The sequence below is a fragment of the Xyrauchen texanus genome, chromosome 48 (genome assembly GCF_025860055.1).
Source record: "Xyrauchen texanus isolate HMW12.3.18 chromosome 48, RBS_HiC_50CHRs, whole genome shotgun sequence".
NCBI lineage: Eukaryota > Metazoa > Chordata > Actinopteri > Cypriniformes > Catostomidae > Xyrauchen > Xyrauchen texanus.
Genome location: NC_068323.1, coordinates 15,527,967 through 15,554,975, shown reverse-complemented (window position 1 = coordinate 15,554,975; position 27,009 = coordinate 15,527,967). Strand labels below are relative to the sequence as shown.

Below are 27,009 nucleotides of genomic sequence, written 5' to 3'. Positions count from 1 at the left end.
ACCTCCTCCTTGCCCATCGTTAACTGTTTTACATTACTCTACACACACGGACGCGCACGCATGTTTGAATGAATGAGGGTCAGAAGGAATATGATGACATGCCCCTCCCCGTTCATACACATTGTGTACTGAACTAATCCAGTCAGCTGCGTGCCTGCAACTTAATTACTCGAAAGCTCACAGAGTGTCTGACCTCCACCGTTAGCCTAATTGGAATTTCATTGAATTTCGCTTGTCTAGACTAATCCTATTGAAACTGCCAATCTTCAGCCGATTGCCAGACTTCGTGCTTCAGAGCGAGAACCTTGGATGATGGAAAGCCCGTAGGAGAGCAGGAAAAAGGCGGCCATTTTAGGAAGCAGCTGACAGAATGGGAAACGTGTTTAAAAATAGCTATGGAAAGGGCTTTGGTTCTTGATGTGGAGGAGAGGTACATAAGGGTACTGTATGATCAGCTTAGAGTGTGTAGGTCTTGCTAGAAATGTTACTTGTTGCTAGGCCCTGGAAGCTGCACTTTTCTGTACATGTTTTGCAGAGATTTTGGAGGAAAATCAAATCAAAATTGTGGTTCTGTGGCTTTTAGTCCATATCTGTCATCTTTGAGGCCATCTATGTGTTAGCTGTACTCCTAAGTAAGGATGAGAGCAGGCTTCACTCAGTGTATATAATGAATTTTAAGAGTGCTGGCCTAAAAGATAACATATAAAATAGACAAAGTGTCACTATGCATATATAGTTTTTTTTGCACAGACGCGTTTCGGCGTGTGCCTTCTTCAGTGTGCAACAATATCACAATGTACCCAGTCTTATATAACCACACCCCTTACCACACCCATATTAACACCAGCCTATAATGTAGGATAATGATCAGACCAATAATACCAACAGTACACAGATGAGGCTGTTATACATTTGCAAAAATATTAAAAAAAAAAATATATATATATAAAATTGTTCCAATTATAAGAATCCCTTTTTGGATGTTTTAGTGAGAAAGGTGGCTAATACGCTACATACTGAAATTTTTCATAAGGAAACGGACCGCAACTCTTTGTTGCACTACCAGAGTTTTCATCCCCCCTCTCTTAAGCGTAGTCTGCCTTATAGTCAATTATTGAGAGTAAGACGTATTTGTAATGATGATGAGAGTTTTGAACGACAAGCGGGGGAACTATGTCAAAGATTTCTTGATAGGGGTTATGCATACAATTTAGTGAGCGATTGTTTAGAGCATGCGCGGAGTACCCAACGGGTAGACTTGATGACCAAACGTACTAATCAGAACAATTTTAATAACACAGCAGTTACGTTTGTATCCACTTATGGTCAGATCTCTAACAGTTTAAAGAGTATTGTGCATCGCCATTGGCACATTTTAAGCAGTGATCCGGTTATAGGACACAGTTTTCAAGTGCTGCCACGAAGCTGCTATAAACGAGCACCTAACCTTCGAGATCGGTTAGTGCGGTCGCACCTCCCTGCACCTATTCAGTTGCCTTTTCCCTTCAAAATTCCACATGGAAATTTTAGATGTCTGAACTGTGCAGCATGCAACTTTATGCTTACAGCTAATTCATTTACACATCCAAAAACAGGCAGGATATATAAAGTAAAGGGCAGAATTACATGCGTATCCACTTTTATTGTGTATTTATTGACGTGTCCATGTGGGTTACTCTATGTGGGCAAAACGAAGCGACAACTTAAAACCCGTATTTTTGAGCATAAATGTGCTATTAGGAAGAATGATGAAAAATCATCAGTTGCAAAGCACTTCAATTCTGCGGGCCATGCTGTCAATACGCTCAAATTTATGGGCTTAGAATGTGTTGATCAGGCTCCAAGAGGGGGAGACCGTGAGAACCGCCTCTTACAACGAGAAGCTTGGTATATCTTTGACTTAAACACATGTATCCCGTGTGGGATGAATGATGATCTATCATTAAGTTGTTTCTTATAATTGGAACAATTATATTATTTTTTTTTAAAAATATTTTTGCAAATGTATAACAGCCTCATCTGTGTACTGTTGGTATTATTGGTCTGATCATTATCCTATATTATAGGCTGGTGTTAATATGGGTGTGGTAAGGGGTGTGGTTATATAAGACTGGGTACATTGTGATTTTGTTGCACACTGAAGAAGGCACACGCCGAAACACGTCTGTGCAAAATAAGCTGTACTCCTAAAACATGACAAAATAATATTTTAGCTGATACATGCATTTAAAATGTACAGTCTCTTCTGGGAAAATGGACCAAAGTATTGATGACTCACCTTGCAAAAATGGGCATATCCAAACTTTTTCCAATAAAATCCTTTTGTAGAATGAGACTGCCCCTCCCACTTAAACTTTTGGCTATCAGTAGCAAGAAGCAAATTATGGTTCATTGGATATTTTTTATAAATATTGATATGTGCAGCCCAAACTTCCTACTTCAACAGGAAAGAAAACTGCAATGAAGCCATTCCATGAGGTTATTAAATATGGTAAAATGTAAAACAGAGCTGAGAGTTTTACACAAATATTGGTAACTGTAAGAATTTTTAAACCAGCCAAAGATTAGATATTTTTGAGATTCAAGTTAAGGATTTGGTGTAGTTGAACGATTGTGACCATCTAGTTACCAACTGGGCAATTGTGACGTTTAGATGTAAACCCTCATTCTGGGAAAACTCTTGCAAGAACGTATTTGTGGCTATCAAAGTGTAAGGTTAATGGTGAGGATGGGGTTTGGGTATCGCAAGAGAATGACCCAAGAGTATTTGAACATTTCCTTTTCTACAGCCTCAAAATGGGTTATATTTTTGATATATGGTTGTTTACGGATTAATAACTCAACCCTCACCCCATTCTCTATTGATTCATCAGGTACCACTGCAGCCTGGACAGTCATTTAAGTTCACAGTGCTGGAGACTCTGGACCGCATTAAAGAGGAGTTCCAGTTCCTGCAGGCTCAGTACCACAGGTGAGCTCTTATGTGCTGTTTTACTCATCTCAGCATGTGAAAAGCATGGGATTATTATGATTCTCTGCCCACAGGCTAATAACTAGCTGGATGTGTTTTGAATTAATGTTAATTTATTGCATAAAGCAATATGATATAAACAATGTAAAGTGTTATCTGCTGAAAGATGCTTTCACATTAAACCACTGGAGGTCAGCAAGTCGCTGTACTGTTGGTTGCTTGTAGGCGTTCCAACTGTATGTATCAGCTTTGGATAAAAGCATTTGCTAAATAAATTAATCTAAACGTATAATCAGGCAGGTCATGTGAGCTCCACTGTCTGCACTCCCACTGGTAGTTGATGCATTGTGTTGCTGTACGTTTGCATTAAGTCGAACTTCAATGATGTTGTAACGCAAACGGTTGCTGTCGCTCATGTCACCTCAAATGGCAAACTCTAAATGAAAATGAATGACTTTTGGTCACTTCTTTGCTGCATATAACTGTCTGTGTAATCAACATGATATTTTGGACATTAGTGTGAATTGTCCGTGTCTGTGGTAAGTTTGTTTCTTTCAAGTCAACTACTGTCATGAGGGTGCATCAGTTTAAAGAATATTTCTGAGCAAGTAAAGTAAAATCGATATATTTATTACAACTAACCTGAATAATAACACATCCAGTTTAATTGCACAGACTTTTGAAGGTAACTCTATCGCCCTCCCCCTTGAGTTTTGAGGTTTGCTACCACCACAGTAATATAAGAACACTCATTAAGCATGTTTAAACCACTTTGGTCAGCACAAATTTTTGTTCAAATTTCAATTTAATTTCATATATATAGCATCTTTCACAATACATATTGTTCCAAAGCAACTTTGGTCTGAAATGTCAAAAAAAAAAAAAACTCTAATGCTCAATACAAAGCCGAGAATGCCAAATTTACCTTATTCTATTATCAAACTTATGATTATATTATCTGTTATCTAATGACTAACTACTATGAAGTGCTAATGCAAATAAAGTGGTTTAGTGCAAAACATCATAACTTATGGTTTACATACATAACTGAAATGGACAAATGCAATCGCAAATTTCTTTGTGACGCTTCTTCTGTTTTTTTTTCACAGTCTCAAACTGGAATGTGAGAAGCTGGCCAGCGAGAAGACTGAGATGCAGAGGCACTACATCATGGTGAGTCCGATCAACCCTCAGATTGCCACATCTGCTGTATGCTCCAGCAAACACCCACCTCGCATGAAAGCCCGTCTGTGTTAAAAAGAGAGAGATTGTACTTTATTTCATGTTACTGGGTGTTTTGTTAGGACACATCATCAGGACACATCATCAGTATTACAATAGGGGTTGGAGGAGATGAAAAAGTGGAAAGAGAAGGGAGGAATGTGAGAGAGGGAGAGATAGAGATGTGGATGGATACAGCAATAGGGAGAAACAAAGATAGAGAGAGCAGGACGCAAGCACAGACATGTAAATAATAAGAGGGAACAGAGATTCAGTGCTTGTGGAGCGCAAATAACCCAAGAGGCTATATTTTGCCTGTTAGACTTGCTATGTGCTCTGAGACTTGTTACAGCTGCCTTCCTTTTATTTTCATGAATTTACAGTCACGTTTGTCTCTTTAGAGACTAGACTGGGAACTGCATGTTCTTTTTTTGTCTCTCTTTAGTGAATGATTTAATGTTGATTGGCATGAAATAGTTTGCTGAGCTCATTTGTGATGGCGAATTAGACTCCTAGCTAACAAAAATGATTGAGACAGTGGATTAGACAGTATTCAGTCATGTTAAAGACCTTGTTCAGTATCAGAGCTGTGGTGCAACGATTCACACACATGCCCCTGAGATATTAAGCCATGATGCTCCTATGAAGGTTAGAATCTGACCTGTGATATATGCTGTGGTACAGTGGATAGTGCACATACACCTGATATTTTGAGCCAGGGTGCTAAAGTGGGGAGATGCAGGTTCAAGTCCAGCCTGCAACATGTCCTGATTACATTCCTCCTCTGTCAAACTCCGCTAGCTATCCAATTAAGTAAAAAACTTTTTTAAATGTAGTTCAAGTTGAAACTGTGGTGAACTATTTGGTGTGCCTACTCCTGAGATATTGAGCCAGGGTGCTCATGTGGAGGTGTAGGTTTGAATCCACTCTACAACGTGTCCCGGTCACATTCCTACTTCTTTCAATAGATTTTATTTATCCAATAAAGCAAAACATTTTACAAAGTAGTTCAAGTCGGTGCTGTGGTGCAGAGATTAGCACACCTGCTCCTGAGATATTGAGCCATGGTTCTAATGCAGGAAATGCAGGTTTGAGTCTGGCCTGCAATGTGTTGCTATCTTATTCTCTCTGTCTCATCCTAAAATGTCCTGTCAATTTCCACTATCTATGTAATAGTCAAGTCAAGTCAACCTTTATTTATAGAGCACATTTAAGCAAGCTTTATGTCAATTCATAAATTGTCCCTTTGAGTCGTTGTTGTGAATTTAACAGTGTCCAACTCTTCTATCTGTGTTGTATCATTTACAAGACCAAGATGTGAATTGCTTGTTTTTTCATAACAGAGAAGTGTGTGTGTGTGTGTGTGTGTGTGTGTGTGTGTGTGTGTGTGTGTGTGTGTGTGTGTGTGAAAAAGAAAGAGAGGAGAGAGATGGGGGAGGGATTAATGCACTACTTTTTGCTGTAACCCCCCTCCACACACACCCAAACCAATCCATCTTATTTAAACAGAGTCTCTCTCTGCTCTTCTCAAGAACATTACTTTCACCAATTGCCTTGCGCTTGCAGTGAGAGAGACATAGAAAGAGAGTGGTAGAGAGAGAACAGGACAGATCAGCAGCAAAGAAGTACAAGGAGTGAAAAAGACAGAGAGATGTGATTGAAACTGCAGTAAAAAGAAGGGATGGAGGAGATAAAGGACAATAGAGAAGATGAAGAGGAATAGTAGTCACAGAATAAGAGACAGTATAAAATACAGCAGGAGACATTGTGATGACAAAAAGATTATGCCAGAGAAAGAAAAAGAGAGGAAATAAGGACATACTGTAAGTTAAGGAGGAGAGAATGGGGGGGGGTGGGTATAAGACACATTTGAACATGATTGTGTTTGAACATGAAACTAAATGTTTGAGTGCTGTGTGAGTGAAAGAATGAGAGAGGGGATGAGACAGAGTGATTGTCAAAATATATAGACTGGTGGTTTTAACAAAGATACCCTCGAAGATATACTAATGGATTGCTCCTATTTTTTTAATAAAGTAAAATAAAGAAAAGAAAAACATACATGCACACAATCAACATTTAACCCCCACTATTACCCCCTCCCCTCACTATCTATCTATCTATCTATCTATCTATCTATCTATCTATCTATCTATCTATCTATCTATCTATCTATATATATATATATATATATATATATATATAAAATCACACACATTTATACATATACCTCTCTCTCCACTCAATGCAATCATTGCAATGATCAGAACCCAATTTTTTTAGGTGTTTATTCCCAACATAGATGACTGCCCATCGCCCAATACTGAGTCTGGGGCAAAATGAAATCAGAGTGCCCAATACATCACACGTAAAACTCTGAACCTTCAACCAAAATTCTTGGATCTTAACACACCACCAAAAAACATGAGTTGAGTCTCCATCTTCTGATTGGCATCGCCAGCTGGTGTGTGTGTCTTTTAAGGCCAAGCCTGTACAATCTAGAGAGGGTCCGATAGAATCTATGTAAAATCAAGGTGCACCCTTCCTCGTTTCTAAACAACACTCCATCCTCCAATACCAAGTTTAAATCTTTCTCCCATAATCTCTTGATAGAAGTTAAAGCTCCGTCCCCCAGACTCTGAATTAGCAGGGATTAATGCACTGATGCCTCATTTCCAAAAGCATTAGTCACCCTTCCCAGAGTGTCTGCCACTTTAGGGGCGTGTATGTTACTCCCAAAAATAGTACAGAGCAGGTGGGACAGCTGTATACCTAAAAAAAACCCTGAAATCTGGGAATCCCAAAATGTTGAGGATTGCTCCTGTTTTAAGAGTTTTAAAATTGTTGCTGTGCAATGATGGAAAAATAATTGATTTTTCCAAACCAAATATAAATCCAATAGTAAAAATAAAACACTGCAATGCCTCTGCAGTGCATTAAAGATGCTATATGTTCATGTGTTTTTGTTTTTTTAGGATTGTTTTGACATAGAAACAGAAAAAAAGTCACCATTTGCTATTCATTTAATATCTTTTCTGCTTGGAGAATTGGAGTTATTATCATATAGAAATGAGAGCAATTGGGATTTATTATTAAAGTGATGTTTTACACATATTCCTTTGTTTGTTGTAGTTATTCCTTTACTGACATTTGCCATTCTCATTATACTTAACTAATTATCTGTGGTTTTATTCAATTCGAAATTCAATTTGATGTAATTGCATTCTGTTCAGTTTTCTTCACCTATAAATACTCTGATACAAATTGGGGGTCTATGAATCATTGCTCTGGTTTTTATTAGCAGATAACGCAATTGCAATTTCTCCCCATCTGTCAGTAAACTTACCAGGTAACTTGTAATTCAGTCTCGGATTCAAGAAGAGCCATCAACATCACTGATGCTAACAGTGTTCGTGGCTTTCGTATAATTGCACTTTAATGTCTCACTTGAAAGAAGAGGAACTGTAATGTATGATTCAGCTCTTTTTGTGGCCTGTGATTGATTACAATAATGTCACTGCTGTAAAAAGACAATATGAATGTTTCAATAAGTAACTTCATTAGATGTCAGCAGTTTTATTAGTAGTGCAATGAACATTCATCCATGTTTTAAGAAACTTTCCATCTGGTTAAGAATTATATCCAGTATCACATCTACGCTACAGGAGTTCATTTTCCCCAGTATTGTGAAGGGTAAAGTGTGTAATTTCTTCCAATAGCATCTCCAAACATGAATGCAAAAATAATGATTGTTTTTAAGCAGGTTTTAGGTTTACTTCGCTATATTATAAATTTAGCATTGTCTGTTTACTTGAGAATGTGCATCTGCATTAACTGGATCAGTTGTTGCCAGATTGTATTGCTAATTTAAAATATGTTATTCGATTATGATCTTGACCAACCATTTTGGAGATTTCAGTTTTCCATATTCAAGTGGATAGGAAAAATACGAACATGGCTTGAGTGACCCGACTTGTCTCAAAGGGACTTTTTTTTTAACATAGAACAAATTGCGTTAATTTTTAACATTTTAGATTGAAAATGATAATGGAAACAATTGGAAACCAATGGCATTTTCAAATCACTGATTATGATGTATGAGGTAACAATCTGGAATGAAACTGCTAGCCTGACAGGAAATGCTCAGGAGTTTCTGTAAATATTTTCAGCTCTCACCTGTACCTTTGTTTGTGTTCGCATTATTGCATGTTCCCTTGTATTTTTAGCATTGTGTTCTGATCCATTAGTATTAAAACACAATTGAAGTAGTTGGAGCCATAACCTAGCAGTTGGCACACATGATCCAGACACGTTAATCTGTGGTGCTTAAGTGTGTCAAAGGTTTGAATCTATGTTGTGTCCTTATCCTTTTACCCTCTCTTTTTCCCTTTAGTTTGGCTACATTTATTGTCACTAAAATGGCAAAAACAGCAGCATTGGAGGGAATCTGGTTAAAATATTAGTAATTAATTTTATATTACATCTTTTAATGTGATATGTTAATTTCTCCTATAATGACAATGTTTGCAAGGCAAACTTATTGATATTCCTCAAACATTCTATTTTTATTAATAATTAAATATGAAGAAAAAAAATTGAATGTAACTTTTTATTGGAATTAATTACATGATATGCTAAATAATGAATCACAATTAATCACATAAAATCAATATTTGGTGGAAAAGTCCCAAAATAAAGATAATTCAATATGTAACAATACAAATACAAATAATTATAACATGTAATGAATATAGTGATATTCATTTATAATAAAATGCTAATATAATAATATCAGATAATTAAAAAAAAAAGGTGAATGTGGCAGATGAGTAAAATGTTAATAAGACCATACAAAAAGTGGCTTTAGAAGTGTCATGAAAGAAGTTGAGGACCCAGGGATGCAGAGAAACAAATAACAGTTTATTGAAAACACAGTAGAAAATGTCAACAGTGAAGAGTTCTGGCTCAAGCTGCAGGTGACTGGAGACAATGTGGCTGAGGTGAGGAAGAAGACAGTGATGACCAACTTGGGACACCCCGGTGGTGAATAGATGACAGTGATTACAGTGTAAGATTTCCAAAGGTGAGTAAATCCAACAGACAGTCTCAGAGCAATAATACAACTGATAGCAGCAAACTTGAACAAACTGGCAGAAGACAAACAAAGAGCAAAACAGGACAAAACTGATTGACTGGCAAGACTGAGTTGCTACACAAGTGAGCAATATGGCACTAGAAACAAGAAACAAGAGGGTATAAATAGAGAGAGTTACAAGCTGCAGGTGGTAATAATCAGTTTGTGAACAGCACAAATGAACGTTCCCATAGAAAAGTTAATTGCGCCTTCCACGCAGCAGAAGGAAAACACACAAGGGAAACAACCTCATGCAGACACACATGAAAGGATGGGCAAACCCACCGGATCATGACAGCATCCCCACCCACTATCCTTGCTTCCCCTGAGGGTCCACCATGATGCCTATGGAACTCATGATGTCGGGATCCAGAATGTCACCAACTGGAATCCACCTTCTCACCTCCGGACTGTAGCCCCCTAGTCAACCAGGTACTGAAAACCCCTGCCTCTCCACTTCACGTCAAGGAGACGTCTAACAGAGAAGGCTGGAACTCCCTCAATGAGATGGGAGGTGGAGCAACGGGAGTATCAGGATGAAGAGGGGAGCGAACAAACCGATGATGGCGCCGATCTATGGCGACGCGGTGTGGCTCTGTGTTTGTGTTTGTCTTGTTTTGCTTTGTTTTATTGATAACTCTGTCAGTCTGATCACATATGACAAGCATGAACTAATATGTATTCGGGACAGTTTGCAAAATTTCCCGGCCTCCGACCAGGCTGGTCCACTGACTCTGCTGTTCTTTTGCGACACTGTTCACCGGAGCTGGAATGTTTAATTGTTAAATGCAGACCTTTTTACCTCCCGCGGGAGTTTTCCTCCGTCATTTTCGCTGCTGTTTACATTCCACCTAAGGCAGGAGCCAAGGAGGCTTGTAGGCAGCTGGCGACTCACATAACAGAGGTAGAGAATTCTAACCCGGATTCTGTGGTTTTAATTTTAGGCGATTTTAATCACGTGGATTTAAAGAAATCACTACCCAAGTTCAAGCAGCAGATTCAGACTGCTACCAGGAGAGAAAAGACACTTAATAAATGCTACTGTGTAATATCTAATGCATATCATTCTATTGTTTGGCCCCCTTTGGGACGGTCAGATCATAATACCATCTTTCTCATCCCTCGATACCGTCAGAGACTGAAATCCATTAAGCCAACTAAAAAAGTAATTAAACAATGGTCTATCCAAGCACAAAATGAATTAAAAGAATGCTTTCATACTACAGATTGGTCTGTATTCAGGGATGAGTTCACCACCTTGGATGAATACTGTGATGCTGTTACTTCTTATATTCACTTTGGTGAAGGTGTATGCTTCCCCTCTAAAACCGTGATTGTTTTTAGCAATAACAAGCCATGGTTTAGTAACGATATTAAAAATTTGTACTTGGAGAGGAAAAATGCTTTTCAGAGTGGAGATATTTGTCAGTACACTATTGCTAAATATGCATTTGAACGGGCTGTTAAAAAGGCTAAAGCTAACTACAGGGCCAAGCTTGAAGCTAAGCTTGGTGTCCATGATAGTAGGGGTGCTTGGCAAAGCCTTCAACAGATTACAAACTATAAAAACAGTCATGCAGTTCTTGATGATGATCCTTTGCTACCCAATAAACTAAATTTATTTCATTGTAGATTTGAAGGTAATTCTGAATGTACAGTCAGTTTTAATCCCCTTAATGATATAGCTCCCCCTAAACCACCTTTTCTGATAGAAGAACATGAGGTCAGGCATCTGTTGAGAAAACAAAACAGCAGGAAGGCAGCAGGCCCCGACCAGGTCTCTGCTGCCACTATCAAATGGTGTGCCAATGAGCTGTCGTATGTCTTCACTGACATTTTTAATTGGTCTCTTAGACTATGTAAAGTCCCAGCGTGTTTTAAATCAGCTATAGTCATTCCTGTGCCTAAGAAATCGAATGTAAGTTGCTTGAATGACTATAGACCAGTGGCTCTAACCTCTGTTATTATGAAAATTTTTGAGCCGAATAGTGGCCAATCATCTCACAACTACATCTCTTGATCCTTTCCAATTTGCATATAGGGAGAACAGGTCTGTTGAAGATGCTGTTTCTCTTTGCACCCATAACATTCTTCAACATTTGGAAGGGACAGCTACATATGCACGGGTACTATTTATTGATTTTAGTTCTGCTTTTAATAATATTATACCAAAGAGACTGTGTGACAAACTCCTAGGGTTGGGTGTTAAAGAGTCCTTATGTAGGTGGATCCTTGATTTTTTAACTGACAGATCACAAGTGGTTAAAGTTAATAACCTCTTGTCAAAATCAATGTCCACCAGCATTGGCGCCCCCCAAGGGTGTGTTCTGTCTCCCCTTTTGTATTCATTTTATACTAATGACTGTTTTTCTCACCATGATTCAGTCAGGATTTTTAAATTTGCTGATGCTACCACTGTGGTGGGCCTCATCACCAATGATGATGAAACGGCTTACAGAAAAGAAGTGTCCATGCTGGCTGAGTGGTGCTTAATTAACAACTTGTCCCTTAACATCTCCAAAACCAAGGAGATGGTTGTTGATTTTAGGAATAAAAATAGTATGTCGCTCCAGCCCCTGGCCATCAAGGACAAAACTGTGGATTGGGTGGAAAGTTTTAGGTTCCTTGGGACCATCATATCTTCCAACCTTAAATGGGAAACCAATGTCAGCAAGATTGTTAAAAAAGCTCACCAGCTGACTTTTCTTTTTAAGACAACTTAAGAAATTTAAGGTGTCCAAGGTGGGAATGCTCCACTTCTACAGAGCTGTGATAGAGAGCACACTTACTTTCTCCATCACTGTATGGTGGGGTAATTGCTCAGCAGAGGATAAATATGCGCTGAATAGGGTAGTTAGGACAGCGTCAAGGATAATTGGGTTGGACCTCCCTAAGATCTGTGACATCTACAACATCCGCCTACTTAAAACTGGACTGAAAATACTTAAAGATTATTTGCACCCCGCTAATTCCCTTTTAATTCCTCTACCATCAGGTAGAAGGCTAAGAAGCATCAGATCCCGAACCACCCGTTTTTCAAATAGCACTTATCCACAAGTTGTGAGGTCCCTCAATTTACACCAACAATCGTTATCTGCTCTGCTTACACAATTATGTCCTTCTCCTCAGTATCACTAAATGCATTAGCATTTTATTTGATTTATTTATTTATTTGATCATTTATTATACTTATCCATTGGTAGCAACCCAAGAATTTGTTTTTTGATTTTGTTTTGTTTTTATTGTATATGTCATGTCTGATGATGTGTTGTAATTTTGGTCCAATACTGTCTTGTACTGTCCTGAGTGAGCCAAATCACTAAAATGAATTCCAGGCGATTTGCATCGTTTTGGCAAATAAAGACTTGAACTTGAACTTGAACAGGCTTGATCTTAGACACATTAAAAAATCAGATGGATTCTTTTCAACGGGGAGGTAATTTTAGTAGAACCACCATCGGACTAAGCATGATGGTGAACTGTCCATTTCATTTTTATCCCAGTTTATGTGAGGGCAGACTAAGCAGCAGGTCTTGAGAAGATAACCAGACCTTCTGACCACACACGTAAACTGGGGCTTAGAATGGTGACGGTCTGCCGATGCTTTTTCCGATTGGCAGTCCGCAGAAGAGCTTCTCTGGGGATCCTCCAGGTGTGACGACATCTCTGGAGTAAGGCGTGCATGGATGGAACAATAGCTTCGGGTTCTTGGGAGAGGAACAGAGGAGGCTGGTAGCCTAAACAGCACTGGAAAGGCAACATTCCCGTAGATGACACCGGCAAGGAATTATGTGCATAGTTGACCAAGGTAAGTTTGGAACTCCAAGTCAACGGCTTCCAGGAGGCCACACGGCGCAGGACCCTCTCCAAATCTTGGTTCGCTTGGCCTGCCCATTGGTCTAGGGATGAAAAACAGAGGACAAACTTACAGTCACACCCATTTGCCTAAAGACTTCTGTCCAAAACTTAGAGACAAACTGGGGTCCCCTGCCAGAAACTATTTCTGTCGGGAGGCCATGAATCTGAAAGGTGTGATCAATGACAGTAGCTGCTGTCATTGATCACAGGAAAGGAATAAAATGGGCTGCCTTCGAGAACTGGTCCACCACAGTCAAAAGGACTGTATTGCCATTGGACGGGGATAAACCGGTAACCAAATCCAAGGCAATGTGTGACCAGGATCTCAAAGGGTCTGGCAGTGGAATTCTTACCACAAGCACACACTGGACAAGCTGCAACAAACTGATGAACATCCTGCGCTAGTGTGGGGCACCAGAACCGCTGCTTAACTACCGCCTGAGTGCGAGCAGCCCCTGGGTGACAGGCGAGATTAGACGAATGACCCCACTGCCAGACTTTGGTCCAGACCGATTCAGGAACAAATAGTAGATTCGCTGGACACTCCGTGGGAATAAGAATGTTACGTAAGTCTGAGCTGACTTGAGACTCAACTTCCCAAGACATAGCTGCTACCACCACATTAGGTGAAAGAACGGTAACTAGAGAAGTTAAGATGGTCTCGGGACGATGCGTCAAGCTTGCTGTTGACGATATGGAAAAATCTAATCTGCCAAAAGAAAGTGCCCAACATGCCTGTTGAGAATTTAGGCGTTTGGCGGTATGAATGTATTTGAAGTTCTTGTGATCGGTCCAGACCAAAAAAGGAACCTCCGACCCCTCCAACCAGATGCAGCCTCTCATCCGACATATACTTCAACCTCCACCACAAACTGGTGCGATAAATCAGGATTAATCAGAATGGGAGATGAAATGAAGCAGCTTTAAAGATTTTGAAACACAGACTGAGCCTGTGGAGACCAAATGAAGCATGTCTTAGTGGAGGTCAAATTCGTCAGAGGTGCAGCGACTTGACCGAAGTTCAGAATGAACCGCCGGTAGAAATGGGCAATCCCCTGAAACTGCTAGACTGCCTTGTAAGGATTTAGGTTTGGCCAATCGACAACCGCTTTAACCTTGGCAGAGTCATTTGGATTCTGTCAGGTGAGAGGATGAACCCCAGGAACTAAACTGACTGTGCGCAAAACTCACACAATAATGTTCTCCAACTTGACGAAAAAATAATCCTCCAGCAGTCGCTGAAGCACTCGCCTGACATGCTTTACATGGTCATTGAGATTACAAGAAAAAATCCAAATGTCGTCGTGGTAAACAAAAAGAACTGACGACCATGTCCCAAAGCACATAATTGAGGAGTGCTTGGGAGATGACCAGGGAGTTGGAAAGGCATACCATTGACTAAACATCTGTAGCGTTCCTAGGAGGATAGCCGGGCTCTCTCATCCTGCATGGGTTCCTCCGACGACACTGGTTCTGATTAACTGGCCGATGATGGAAAACAGGCAGATGAGACAGGAACCTCCCTAGATGGAGCATCTCTGCGATATCTTCATCAAACGACGAGGCGATTTATCCACCCTGATGGCCAAATCAGCTAGATCATCAAAAACCAGAGAGCATTGTGACAGAAATTATTGCCATCAATGGTGGGGGTGGGACTGGCGCTGGGAGAGATCTGTAGATGTTGAAGCATTGATGTTAACTCAGCTATCCTCCTTGCCATCTCTTCAGTGGCATGACTATCTGTGTTGAGCTCGACCAGCTGATGACCAAGAAGCGTCCCCTGCTGGTTGATGGCGGTACGGAGAGAGGTGTCAATCTGTCCAAGGTAGACTTCAGAGATGTTCCCACACAATGCGTTTCTTGCATTCTTACATGCGTCAAACCGATGTTTTTGTTGCATCTCATTGTATTTGTGTCGCTTTTCACTGGTCTCTAGCAATTTCTTTTATATGTTATACTTTTTAAGTATAAAAATCACCCATTCACTTAGAATGTTTGTGATTCAAAATCAAACAAACAACGATGACTATGATTTTGCCTGCTGAATTGTGATTGGTCATCTTCATTACATTCCAATGGCTGCACAGAAGCATATTGTACTTTAATGCAGCATTTTATTTATGCAGAACCAAATCCTAAAACTTAAAATTATAAAATGTATGTTTAGATGCCTTGTAGGCATTATATTTCCTTTAGGAATTGCAAATCTAGTAAAAATTCCCTTTTTCTTAAAAGCTTATCTTGTCTGAAAATACAGAAGCTGGATATATTTACAGTATATCAGTCAGTTCTAATGGAAAAATTGGCCTGTGTGGTGTAAATTAGGTCATACGATGAGCCACAAAGGGCAGCCCAATGGAAATTATATCTGATCCATGTAGTCTGTCTAAACTACTGGATCACACGTACAAGACAAGCCAATTAATGTGTCTGAGTTCAAAAGATCACAGCTGCATCTAATACAGTGGCAATCACACACACACAAGCCATGAATGTTACATTCACTTATATGTAGTATACAAAGGTAGGAAGGCATAAAGTCACATTCGAATCCAATGTGTGCTTAACATCCTGTACTTCATCTGGTTGTTTTTTGAAGGCAAGCGTAGATTTATCCTTTGCTGTCTATAACACAGTGTTATTATAGATTTTAATTTAAAATTTAGCTGTTATTGCTCTTCCATATTCAATTTGTCCTTTAAATTTAGTTTAGTTTTCATTACTTTTCAATTTAGTTTTAAACAATGTCTGCACTGGATGAGAATGATGTAACATGTAACAATGTAACAATATGTCATTAGATAATTGCTCCAATTATAATCAGTTATCCTGTAAACACTGGAAGTGACCATTGTGCTGCGGCAACACAAAAATGGCATCTGAAAGGGCAATTGAAAGGAAGTATGCAGTATATACATTATATAAATTTACACTCACTGGCCACATTATTAGGCACACCTGTACATCTACTTATTCATGCGATTATCTAATCAGCCAATCGTGCAGTAGCAGTGTAATGTATAAAATCATGCAGATACAGGTCAGGAGATTCAGTTAATGTTCAGCCATCAGAATCAGGTAAAAATTAGATCTCAGTTATTTAGACCGTGCCGTGATTGTTGATGCCAGACGGGCTGGTTTGAGTATTTCTGTAACTGCTGATCTCCTAGGATTTTCATGCACAGCAGTCTTTAGAGTGTATCGAGAATGGTGTGAGAAGAAAAAAAAAACAGCGAGCGACAGTTCTGTGGACGAAAACGCCTTTTGATGACCTCTTTTAGAGATCAACGGAGAATGACAAGACTGATTCAAGCTTGACAGAAAGCTAAGGTAACTCAGATAACCCCTATTATAGTGAGCAAAATAGCATGTCGGAATGCACAACACATCAAACCTTGAGGCGGATGGGCTAAAACAGCTGAAGTCCAAGTTGATTTCCACTTCTGTCAGCCAAGAACAGAAAACTGAGGCTGTAGTGGGCCTTCCATTTGTGTACCTCAGCAGACATCCAGATTTGTCAGACAAGGCGATGTGTCTCCAATCATCTACTATCCAGTTTTGGTGAGTCTGTGCCCACTGTAGCCTCAATCCTGTTCTTAGCTGACAGTAGTGGTACCTGGAGGGGTCTTCTGGTTCTGTAGCCCATCCGCCTCAATGTTCGATGTGTTGTAAATTCAGAAATGCTTTTCTGCATAGCACTGTTGTAAAGCGTGTTTATTTGGGTTACTGTCACCTTCCTGTCAGTTTGGACCAGTCTGGCCATTCTCCTCTGACCTCTGACATTGGCAAGCCATTTTTGCCCACAGAACTGCCTCTCACTAGATGTTTTTTGTTTTTTGCACCATTCTCTTTACACACTACAGACTGTTGTGCGTGAAAATCCCCGGAGTTACAGAAATGCTCCTGCTCGTCTGGCACCAACAATCATGCCAAGGTATAAATCACATTAAATTACCATTCTGATGGTTGATGTGAACATTAACTGAAGCGCCTGACCCATATCTACTGTACACGATTTTCTGATTAGATAATTGCATGAATAAGTAGATGTACAGGTGTACCTACTGAAGTGTCTGGTCAGTTTGTGTGTGTGTGTATATATATAGCATATAGCATATATTATATTTGTGACTATTTCTACTGAGAAGTAAGCAATGTAATCAATGCATTATCAATGGTTTTTTAAGCTCTTTTTAATGTTTCCATATACCTTAATTCACAAAACACTGTCTGTTAATTTATTGACTCGGCAGTGCTATAGCAAAGCAGCTGTCTTCGGTTTCAGTCACAGGCAAGATTTCTACAAAGATTTCAGCATCCGGAGCAGAGTATACTGCTACAGAGCAGGATATGTGTACTAGCGACGGATGGCAAACAGCTGCCGAGTTGAACCAGCAGACACCCAGTACATATTGCCCCGCTTTGGATCAGCAAAGACTAATACACATACGTAAGCGGACACACACACACACACACACACATACTGTGGCAGGAGGAGAAGCTTTGTTGAACTTCCGCCATGCTGAGCCCCGCTACATCCGCCACATGCTGTGCACAATCTGCTCCAGACAACACACACAGACACACACTCGAGGGATTACACATACATTTGTGGTGTAGAATACGAATGCACTGACATGAGAGAGAGATATAACAATGAGTCTCTGTGAGGGAGAACAAAATCATGAAGCTATTATGAGTGAAAAACACATCACAATTCAGACGATGTCTGGTACATCGCAGTCACAAAAACCAACGTCATGTCACAGTGAAACTTGCCCACCCACAATTATAGCATATACAGACTGATCACACTGTGAATTTAGCCACAGAAATTTGAAAGCTCTTCAGCTGAAATCGGTCTGTGCTTACTGAAATTCAAATCACTGCCCCAAGTGGCTGTAGCTGGAAATGTTGTTGAATGTATGGGCTTATGTGAGCTCCAGTTTTAGGGTGAAATGTCCACAGAGTGGCGCCAAAAGCAAGTTTATTTTTAATTGTAAATGATGTGATATTGTCAGCAGGAATGCATATTTTATTAACTATACCCCCTAAGCCAAACCAGTGACAAGATAATTTTAGAGCAAAAATGCATCCTCAGAATAGCGGTCATCATTGTTTGTGAACGTGATTACTTCTTGGTTTCATGAACATGTGTCTTGGAGGTTTATCAGTAGCGCTAAAAGGAAATGTATTCGTGCTTGAATTAATGCAAAGATGGCAAATGGCGCTTGTCCTTAATTTGACTGATTTTAGGGTATATGAACTTTCGGAAGCATTGTTGATTTTCTCTGTGACCATGATGGTGAATTAGCTTTCCTAAACATGCAGTTAGATAACATTTATGCATTTAAATGCATAATTACAGTGCATTTATGGAATACATTTATTTGTAAATGTGTTTCCTGGGAATCTAACCCATTACCTTGCCAGTTGAGCTATAGGAGCCAAATACAATATGAATGCTGGCTCACTGTGTCTGCAGTACACACTTCATGTATAGAATATAGTATAACTGGAAGGATAAAAGCCACATTATAGAGCTGAACAGAATTGCCTTGAAATTAAAATGAGCTGCAGGTTTCCTGTTCCACATTAAATGTCTTTTATGCCTGTTTAACTTTCGCCCATTCACATAGTATTTCCTTAAAGGAGACCATAGAAAAGACAACTTCCTACTTAAACAATTTCAACTTAATTAAACATTGTCAGTTGTGCTGGTAGGGGTTAAATTGAATGTGTGTGTAGATCAAGGTAATAAATTACCAGTCACTTAAAGCTGCAGTGTGTAATTTCAGTGCCACTTGTGTCATCAAACAGAATTACAAAAATAATGTCTGTTTTCAAACACTTCGCCTTTCTTATGTTGCTTAGACAAAAATTTAGTCCCCACCCCAAACTCTAACTATTGGTTTAGCAAATGCTAGGTTGTCCAATAGAGTTGTTTCCATTCTGTTGGACCAACTGATTACAATACATAATCAAATAAATTAATTGGCTTATATTGGCCATATTGAGATTGCAGCTTGATCACACTCAACATGTTGCTACTGAATGTTCTGGTATCCTGACATTGACCCCAATCTGCCGAGTTACTGACAAGTGCCATCCATACATTTTTGCACCATTTAAAATATGTTTACCTTTTTCTCTTGTGCTGCTGCTCGAGCGATTTCAGAGATACAGGTTCTGGTTTCGTATAAAAATCTGGAAGGAATCGCATTAACATAAACATTGGTGAGCGTGATTTGGGGTTACATTTTTGGTCAAAATGTTTAATTCACGTTTCGGTTTAGATTGGGACAGGGGTTAGGGCATCATACATTTTCTACTTTCTCACTTGACATCATTAAATTGTAAATTATATTGGATGTCAGCCATCTGCTATTTTGTTTGCATTTAAATGTCCACTGTCTCTCAAGCACATGATTCCACATGAAAGCATGCTGAGAACTGATGTTGCTCCGACATGAGGCTGACACTTTTGGCCGTAGTGAATGTAATTCAAGCAGCGTTAATGGCCCCCAGGGCCACTGCAAAGGTTTTTAAAACCATTCCCAGCATTCCCACTACACTTTTGGCATGCAGAGCCAGTGGATGTGATTTATATGTGTTTGTGTGCGTGTAGTATGCCAGCAAACCAGATAGATGGTGAAATGGGGATCTCCCAATAGTTCTGCTGTTATGTCATGCTTTACCTGAAATTCATCAACTACTGAAGTGATCGATACTGAAAAGACATTAAATTATAATACAGAGCAACATGTATCTTAATTAAATAGCACACTTAAAAAATTATGTTCCAAACCCATATTACTTGTTTCTATTGGGCAACACAAAAGGGTGAATTTAAAGAATTAAAATAATTTTACAGTTATATTATAGTGAAAGTCTTTACTTCTGACAAAGTTTTTCTTTGCACATTCATGAGTCAATGAGAGAAGCTTGTTCACATGTTTATATGTTGACATTAATAATTAGATTTTTCACACGAGGACTTGCTCTGTATTTGCTTTAAGCTATGTTGCTTTTGGAAGAACTTGCGCTGTTTTTTTTTGCATATTAAAAGGTGTATGAGAGAGCTCATTCACGCTTTCATTTTTTATGTTAGAAATTACATTGTTAATGAGAACTTGATATCGTGAGTTCATAAGTGCATGAGAGAAGCACATTCATGTGTTGACACTCTAGATTAAACAGTTCGCAACAGTTGCACTGTTTTTGCTTTTATGCTATTGTTGCTTTTGCAAGAACTTATGCTGTTTATGCTTTTGTGCTATTTTTTTATTTTGTGAGAACTTTTGCTGTTTTTGCATTTGCATATTCAAAGGTGCATGAGAGAAGGTCGTTCACACTTTAATTTGTTCACATAAGAACTTTCACTGTTTATGGATTTGCGATGTTCTTTTGCTTTTCACGTGTATGTGTTGAAGCTAGAAATAATGTTAATTCGAGAACTTTCGCACGGTTAAAACTTGAACCACGCGAATCTTGGTCGAATTTTTCATTGTAAATAAACATACATTTTAGATTGTTTCTCACTAAAACCTGACATACGCCTTCAGCAGACATTGCAATAGGACACGCAAGTCACATGGACTTATAATTTGGGTTCTTTTAAAGCTTTAGAGTCACTTTCAACTGCCATTTGTATGGAAATCAGTAAATGAGACATTCTTTAAAATTCCCCATTTTGTGTTCCGCAGAAAAAAGAAAATCATACAGGTTTGGAACAACACGATGATGTGTAAATGATCACAGAATTTTCATTCTTGGGTGATCTATCAATTTAAAAGTGTCATTCCATAGACTTGCTTTAACGTGAAATATTTGGACACCCGTTAACTTCATATCAACACTTTTTGGTTTCTAGGTGATGTCATTAGGTATGATAAAACTCTAATCCTGAGAGTAAACCACGGTAAAGGTTTGATAGACAAGAGTAGGTCATGGACAGATCACGGATGGGAAATGGAGTTTCTGGAACAATAGAGGACAAGGGGGCAGAGGAGAGCAAGACAGTAACAAGGGAGCTAAGCAGAAAAGACAGAGATAAGGAGAGAGAGAAAGGATTGTTGAATTGAGCTACACACAGAGCAGTTACGGAGTGTGAGTTTGACAGGCAGATGGAGAGAAAGAAACTATCGAGAACAAGCAAGCAGTTGTGTCAGATTTCATCTCCATCATTCACTCTGCTGTTCATCTGGCTGCTGAAATAGATGCACAGAAACATGCTGACTAGAGTCATAAAAATATAAATCTCTTTGTTCTGGTATTTTCTTTTTATTTTAAGTGGAACGGTTTTCAATTTCTTAATGCTAGCACCCTCAAACTCTTTGTAGTTTTAGAAAGTGGTTAGTGTCTGTCAGGTTGCTGAGGTTTTAATTTGATTGACAATGATTCAGTTTTGTTTAATTAATCGTGTTGCTGATTGCTCTTGCACTTCTGTTCCCACAGTACTATGAGATGTCCTACGGACTCAACATCGAAATGCACAAACAGGTAAGAAGCTATCTTTGTGTGATTGGTGGTATTAATGGGGTTTTAGGGCAAGCACATTTAAAATCCCTCTTATGACAATCACAGTCAAATTAAATACTATATGCATACACTTTTGCTTTCAAGTCATTCCTGTTTTTTTGTTAGTTTGTTAGTTTGTTTGTTTGTTTTTATACTGATAGTGAGCGAATTATATTTCTGGATATTTTCCCTACAACAATGTAGGCAAAACCTTACCCACACACATTTCTGCACGTACTGTACCTCATTTCACATACATGCCACATTCTCTCTCATTTCCAGTTAATTTACAGGAGTGGAGGCTCTGTGTGTGTGTTGTATCACATTATCCAGCCTGCTGATGGCTCACTCAAGGTTACTGCAGGCCACACTTACTTAATGTCATAATCATAAACAGGCCTTCCAGGATCAGTGTTGTTTTCATCATACTGAGATTATTTAGGTGTGAACAACAGCTGATCCCAAATCAGTCCTCCACTGTAGACCAGGCAGTGTTGGAACCAAAGAGTCAAGGTTTGACTGGTTAGTGTGCTCTAGTTCGCCCCTGTTGGTAGATGTTGATATTGCACCACCTCTAAGTGTCTTTCTTCATTGACAGCCATTCAGAAGTTGCAGTGTGTTACAACAACGAAATAAACTTTTTTTGCAAGCAACATATATACTGCTAATATTTCATTTTATTAAAGTAATTTTTTTCAGTCATCATTTAGTTTTTTAGTTTTTTGAGGGCTCTTCAAAATTAGATCTCTGCATTGTCTTAAAGTCTTAAACTCTTGAACTATTGAATGTTTTTTCCCAAAAATACAGGGGATAATGCCAATTTAGATTACCAAGTTTTTTGGATATGGTACAGTGACAATACCAAGGTTTTTCAAACATTGAAAAGTAAGAAAATGTACAGTTGGGCTTAGACATGCCTTTAAATAATAAGACATTGAGCGAGCATGCACAGTAATACAGAATCAGAATGAGCTTTATTGCCAAGTGTCCTCACGTACACAAGGAATTTATTTTGGTGATAGGAGAACCAAGCAAGTGCGCACAGAACATTACAGTGAGACACGGGATATAAAACAAGGTTAGAGAATAAATAGACATACAAAAAAATAGGACATATAACATAGAATGGCATATGTACATGTGCAAGTGGTAATACAGTATATGTGCAAGGTACAAGGTATGTTCAGTTATTGAATTAAATATGAGTGAATTTACACTGATAACTATCAAAAATAATCTTATTTAAAAAAATCAGACAATGCAAGAAAACCATTTAAAGTCATCTGATTATTCTCTTCTTTTGACGTCACTGCATAAACATCCAAAGTGCACAACCCCTGTGCACATTTGATAAGCAGCTAAGAATGTCGGTAAATGTGTTTATAGTACATGAAGGCTGAAATTAGGGTAATGAGCAAAAATCAATGCATGCCGATCAGGATTGCGTAAACTGTTCATGACCTTACACTAACAAAGGATTTAAGGGTGTTTACGTGGCCTTACACATTGTCAGGTTATTAAGCATAATCAATGTAAGAGTGGGCATTTAAATGTGCTCATTGATGGTAATACAGTGGTATTCTTCATTGTAACTTGGTGTATCTTGTAAATGCAATGGTATATGAATAGGGTATTCATATAGTGCCATTGTATCCATCAAATAACCATTTTTTTTACCATGGTACTCCAACCCCCACAGTACTTTTTTGCAAAGGGTAGTAACCTGGTACCTTGCCAGTTAAACTTTTTTTCACTTGTCAGACTGCATGCTGACTTCTGGAAATTACGAACAGCCAGCCAATCAGATTGGAATGTGACATGATTCTAGCATCCTGGCAGATCTGCGAGCCGAGACCCTGTGATCTCGCTCGATTTCCAGCTTGTGGCCTGTTATGTCGAGCAGACTCGTGAAGAACTCTTCTAGGAATTTCACCATATTCGACCTACTTCATGCTCAGGAATTCCAACAATTCAGATGCTGTTTCACATACTACGATTCTCCAAATCCTCCAGTTTTTCCCAAACGCGTTGCAAGTCTGTTTGGTTGCTAGCAGATTAGCAGCTAATTGCCTCTCCGATGACTCCAGATAATCGATCTGTCTCTCTATGTCCCCAGTTCTTGTTACCAACTCAGAGAATTTTGTTTCCATCGCAGTAATCAATCAGTGTATTATAGCAAGATCCTCCAAGTCTGCAACCATTTTCATCAGCATCACAGACATGCTTGCTGGTTGGCAATGAATTTCTCCTGCTGCACAGTTCAAACTGAAGTATCAACTTGAGCGCGTAAGTATCTTTTAAAATCTTCAGAGCCCAAGGATTTTGTATTCTTTGACATGTTGACTTCAAAGAACAGATATGTAGCAGGGTGTATCGAATCTTACTGGTTTAAGACATAAAAATGATTAAAAACGAGCAAAGTGCACAGAGCTCGCTGTTTACACGTCTGCTCCTCGCAAGGCGTCACGTGACTGATCACCTTATTGTTAAGACAGATCTGGTTGGCTTGCAAATGTGACTAACATGTTTATCTTGTAAATGACTTGATTAAAAGTTGGAAGTGAAGTTTCCAAGAAAAATCTGTTTTTTTGCATGGACTGTTGCCAGTAGCCTGATGCTAATGCTAGCACAGTTTAATTTGTGGTTTGGCTCTGTACGTTTGCCTATATGACATTCTATATCTGTAGGAAAAACATTGCAAGTGTTTACTATGAGTGGCACGGATATCTTCCCAGATAGCGGTTTGAGCTACCAAATCTAAAATCTCCTCTGGCACCGCTGGATTTCCTCAATAGGTCGTGGTCTTCCCCAAACTCCTTTCCAATCTCTCATCTGAGTGGTTGGTGCATGGCTTATACATATAACATCATACCAGGTCACAGTGAGTGAGTTTTCTTTTTTTACTCTTTGGAGTGAAGCAGCCATTTGTTTAAGGCTACAACACACCCTAGCTTCAATCAGGCCTGCAACGGTGAACTGGGTATTTATTTTTTGTTTATTTACTTGATGGCTTTAATTTAATTACTCAATTCTTCATCAAATCATTGAAAGTGCACTTTAAACTGTGTTTTCAGTGTAACAGTTGAACAGTGTTTCAAACTTACGAGCGCTTGATTTGAATATTGTGTGATCTAAATTCTTGCATTTGTTTTATTCGGTGATAATCAATAGTTTTTCATTGGGTTTTCATTGAGAAGAGTCTAAACGTGTTAAATTTTCATTGCTATGTAAATTATTTGACTTATTTGACTGGTTGGTAATATGGTGGAGGTCTTTATCGACGATGAGCCTGGATGCATTGATGTCAGATTGCTCGTTGAATGTGGACGTGTGCCATAACCCAGGTTCTCTCACTGCAATGCATCTACGGCAGGTACTTCTGAGGGTTCTCCAGACCAGGGGAAGAAGGGTGGTTGGTATCCATGGACACACTGAAAGGGGGTCAGACCAGTTGAGGAGTGGACGAGAGTGTTTTGAGCTTATTCTGCCCATGGTATGAAGCGGCTCCATTATTGTTGTAACGGACTACAATATGAACGTGAGAATCTGCCAATTTCTTGATTCAGTCGTTCCACTTGAACATTGGACTGCGGGTGATAACCAAATGTCAGACTAATGTTCACATTGAGTTGTTGACAAAAGGCTTTCCAAACTCTGCAGGTGAACTGTGAACTTGGTTCAGATACTATATCCTCACGTAAGCCAAACATCCAAAACACCTGATTGAAAGTGTCTCCGCTGTCTCCAAAGCAGTGGGTAGTCCCTTGAGTGAAGGAAGTCTGCAAGATTTTGAGAAATGGTCGAAAAAATTACAAGGATTGTAGTATATCCATTAGATGGTGGGAGATCTGTTATGAAATCCACAGCCGGGTGAGACCAGGACGACGCAGGACAAGAAGGGTCTCTAGGAAACCAGCAGAGATTTCTCTGGGAGAATGAGACTGGGCACAGACAACACAGCCACTGACATAAGCTGTAACATCAACTACTAGAGTGGGCCACCAAAAGGTATTTCTTACCAGGTTGAGAGTATGTTGAAACCCTGGGTGACCAGAAGGTAATGATGTGTGAACCTAATGAATTAAATGATTGCGGAGAGTGTCTGAAACATATGTTTTCCCTTCTGGACAAGATGTTGGTGTGGAATCAGTCTGTTCTTCTTGCTGGCTTTCATTCATAATATCCCATCTCACTGGAGCTTCAATGAATGCTTGAGGGAGAGTTTTCCTGAGTGTCATGCAACCTGGGAAGTGCATCGGCCTTACCTTTCTTGTTTCCAGGTCCATAAGTATCAGAGAAAATTAATCTGGTGAAAAACAGGGCCCACCTCACTTGTTTTGGATTGAGACATTTAGCTGACTTGATATACTCCAAGTTCTTATGGCCAGTTAGGACCTGGAAAGGATGTTGTGCGCCAGTCCTTGAGTGCAGCCTTGATGGAGAGTAGTTCCTTATTTCCAACATCATAATTCTGCTCAGATGGTGTTAGTCTGCAGGAATAAAAAGCACAAGGGTGAAGTTTACCTGGTGTACCATATCGTTGAGATAGGATTGTCCCGATACTACAATCAGATGCATCCACCTCCATGCTGAAGGCGGGATCAGGATGTTTCAGAATGGGGGCAGTAGCGAAACCTGTGACCTGACTCGGTCCAAAGGAGTTTCTTGGGCTTTCCTTTCAACAGAGACATCAGAAGTGAGGCAATGTAACTGAACTTTCAGATCAAATGATGATAGAAATTGGCAAGCCTAGAAATCTTTGAAGTTCTTTGACATTTTGAGGTGTGGGCCAGTTGATCACACCTTCCACCTTGGAGTTGTCCATTGAAACTTGAAGGCTTAGTACATATCCCAGGAATGATATAGTGAACCCATGGAACACACATTTCTCCAACTTCAATCTTTGAAGCACCAGATGAACATGATGGATGTGTTCTCTCTCTGAGGGAGAGTAAATCAGAATATCATCAATATACACCAGAACAAAGTCCTTAATCATGACCTCTTAGTACTTCATTTATGAAGGATTGGAAAACTGAAGGTGAGTTGGCTAATCCATATGGCATCACCCGATATTCATAGTGCCCTGTGTTGGTAACAAAGGAGTTTTTCCATTCATCCCCCTCTCTGATCCAAACAAAGTTGTAAGCACTGCGTAGATCAAGCTTAGAAGAAAGTTTAGATTCTCTGATCCCTCGGACCAAGGGGAGAGGATACAGGTTCTTAATAGTGATGGAGTTTCTGTAATCAATACAGGATAGAAGACCTCCATCCTTCTTTTTGACAAAGAAAAACCTGGTGT

At 39.3% G+C, this 27,009-nt stretch overlaps 1 protein-coding gene across 2 annotated transcripts in view; it reads left to right on the top strand.

Annotated features, from left to right (window-relative positions):
• Positions 1 to 27,009, top strand: part of LOC127639687 (transducin-like enhancer protein 4) — a 63,745-nt gene that overhangs the window by 13,880 nt on the left and 22,856 nt on the right. For both annotated transcript variants that reach the window (XM_052121842.1, XM_052121841.1), the window contains exons 2-4: positions 2,874 to 2,971; positions 4,081 to 4,144; positions 21,645 to 21,689. In XM_052121842.1, coding sequence (XP_051977802.1) covers positions 2,874 to 2,971; positions 4,081 to 4,144; positions 21,645 to 21,689 — 207 coding nt within the window. The remainder of the gene's footprint in view (positions 1 to 2,873; positions 2,972 to 4,080; positions 4,145 to 21,644; positions 21,690 to 27,009) is intronic.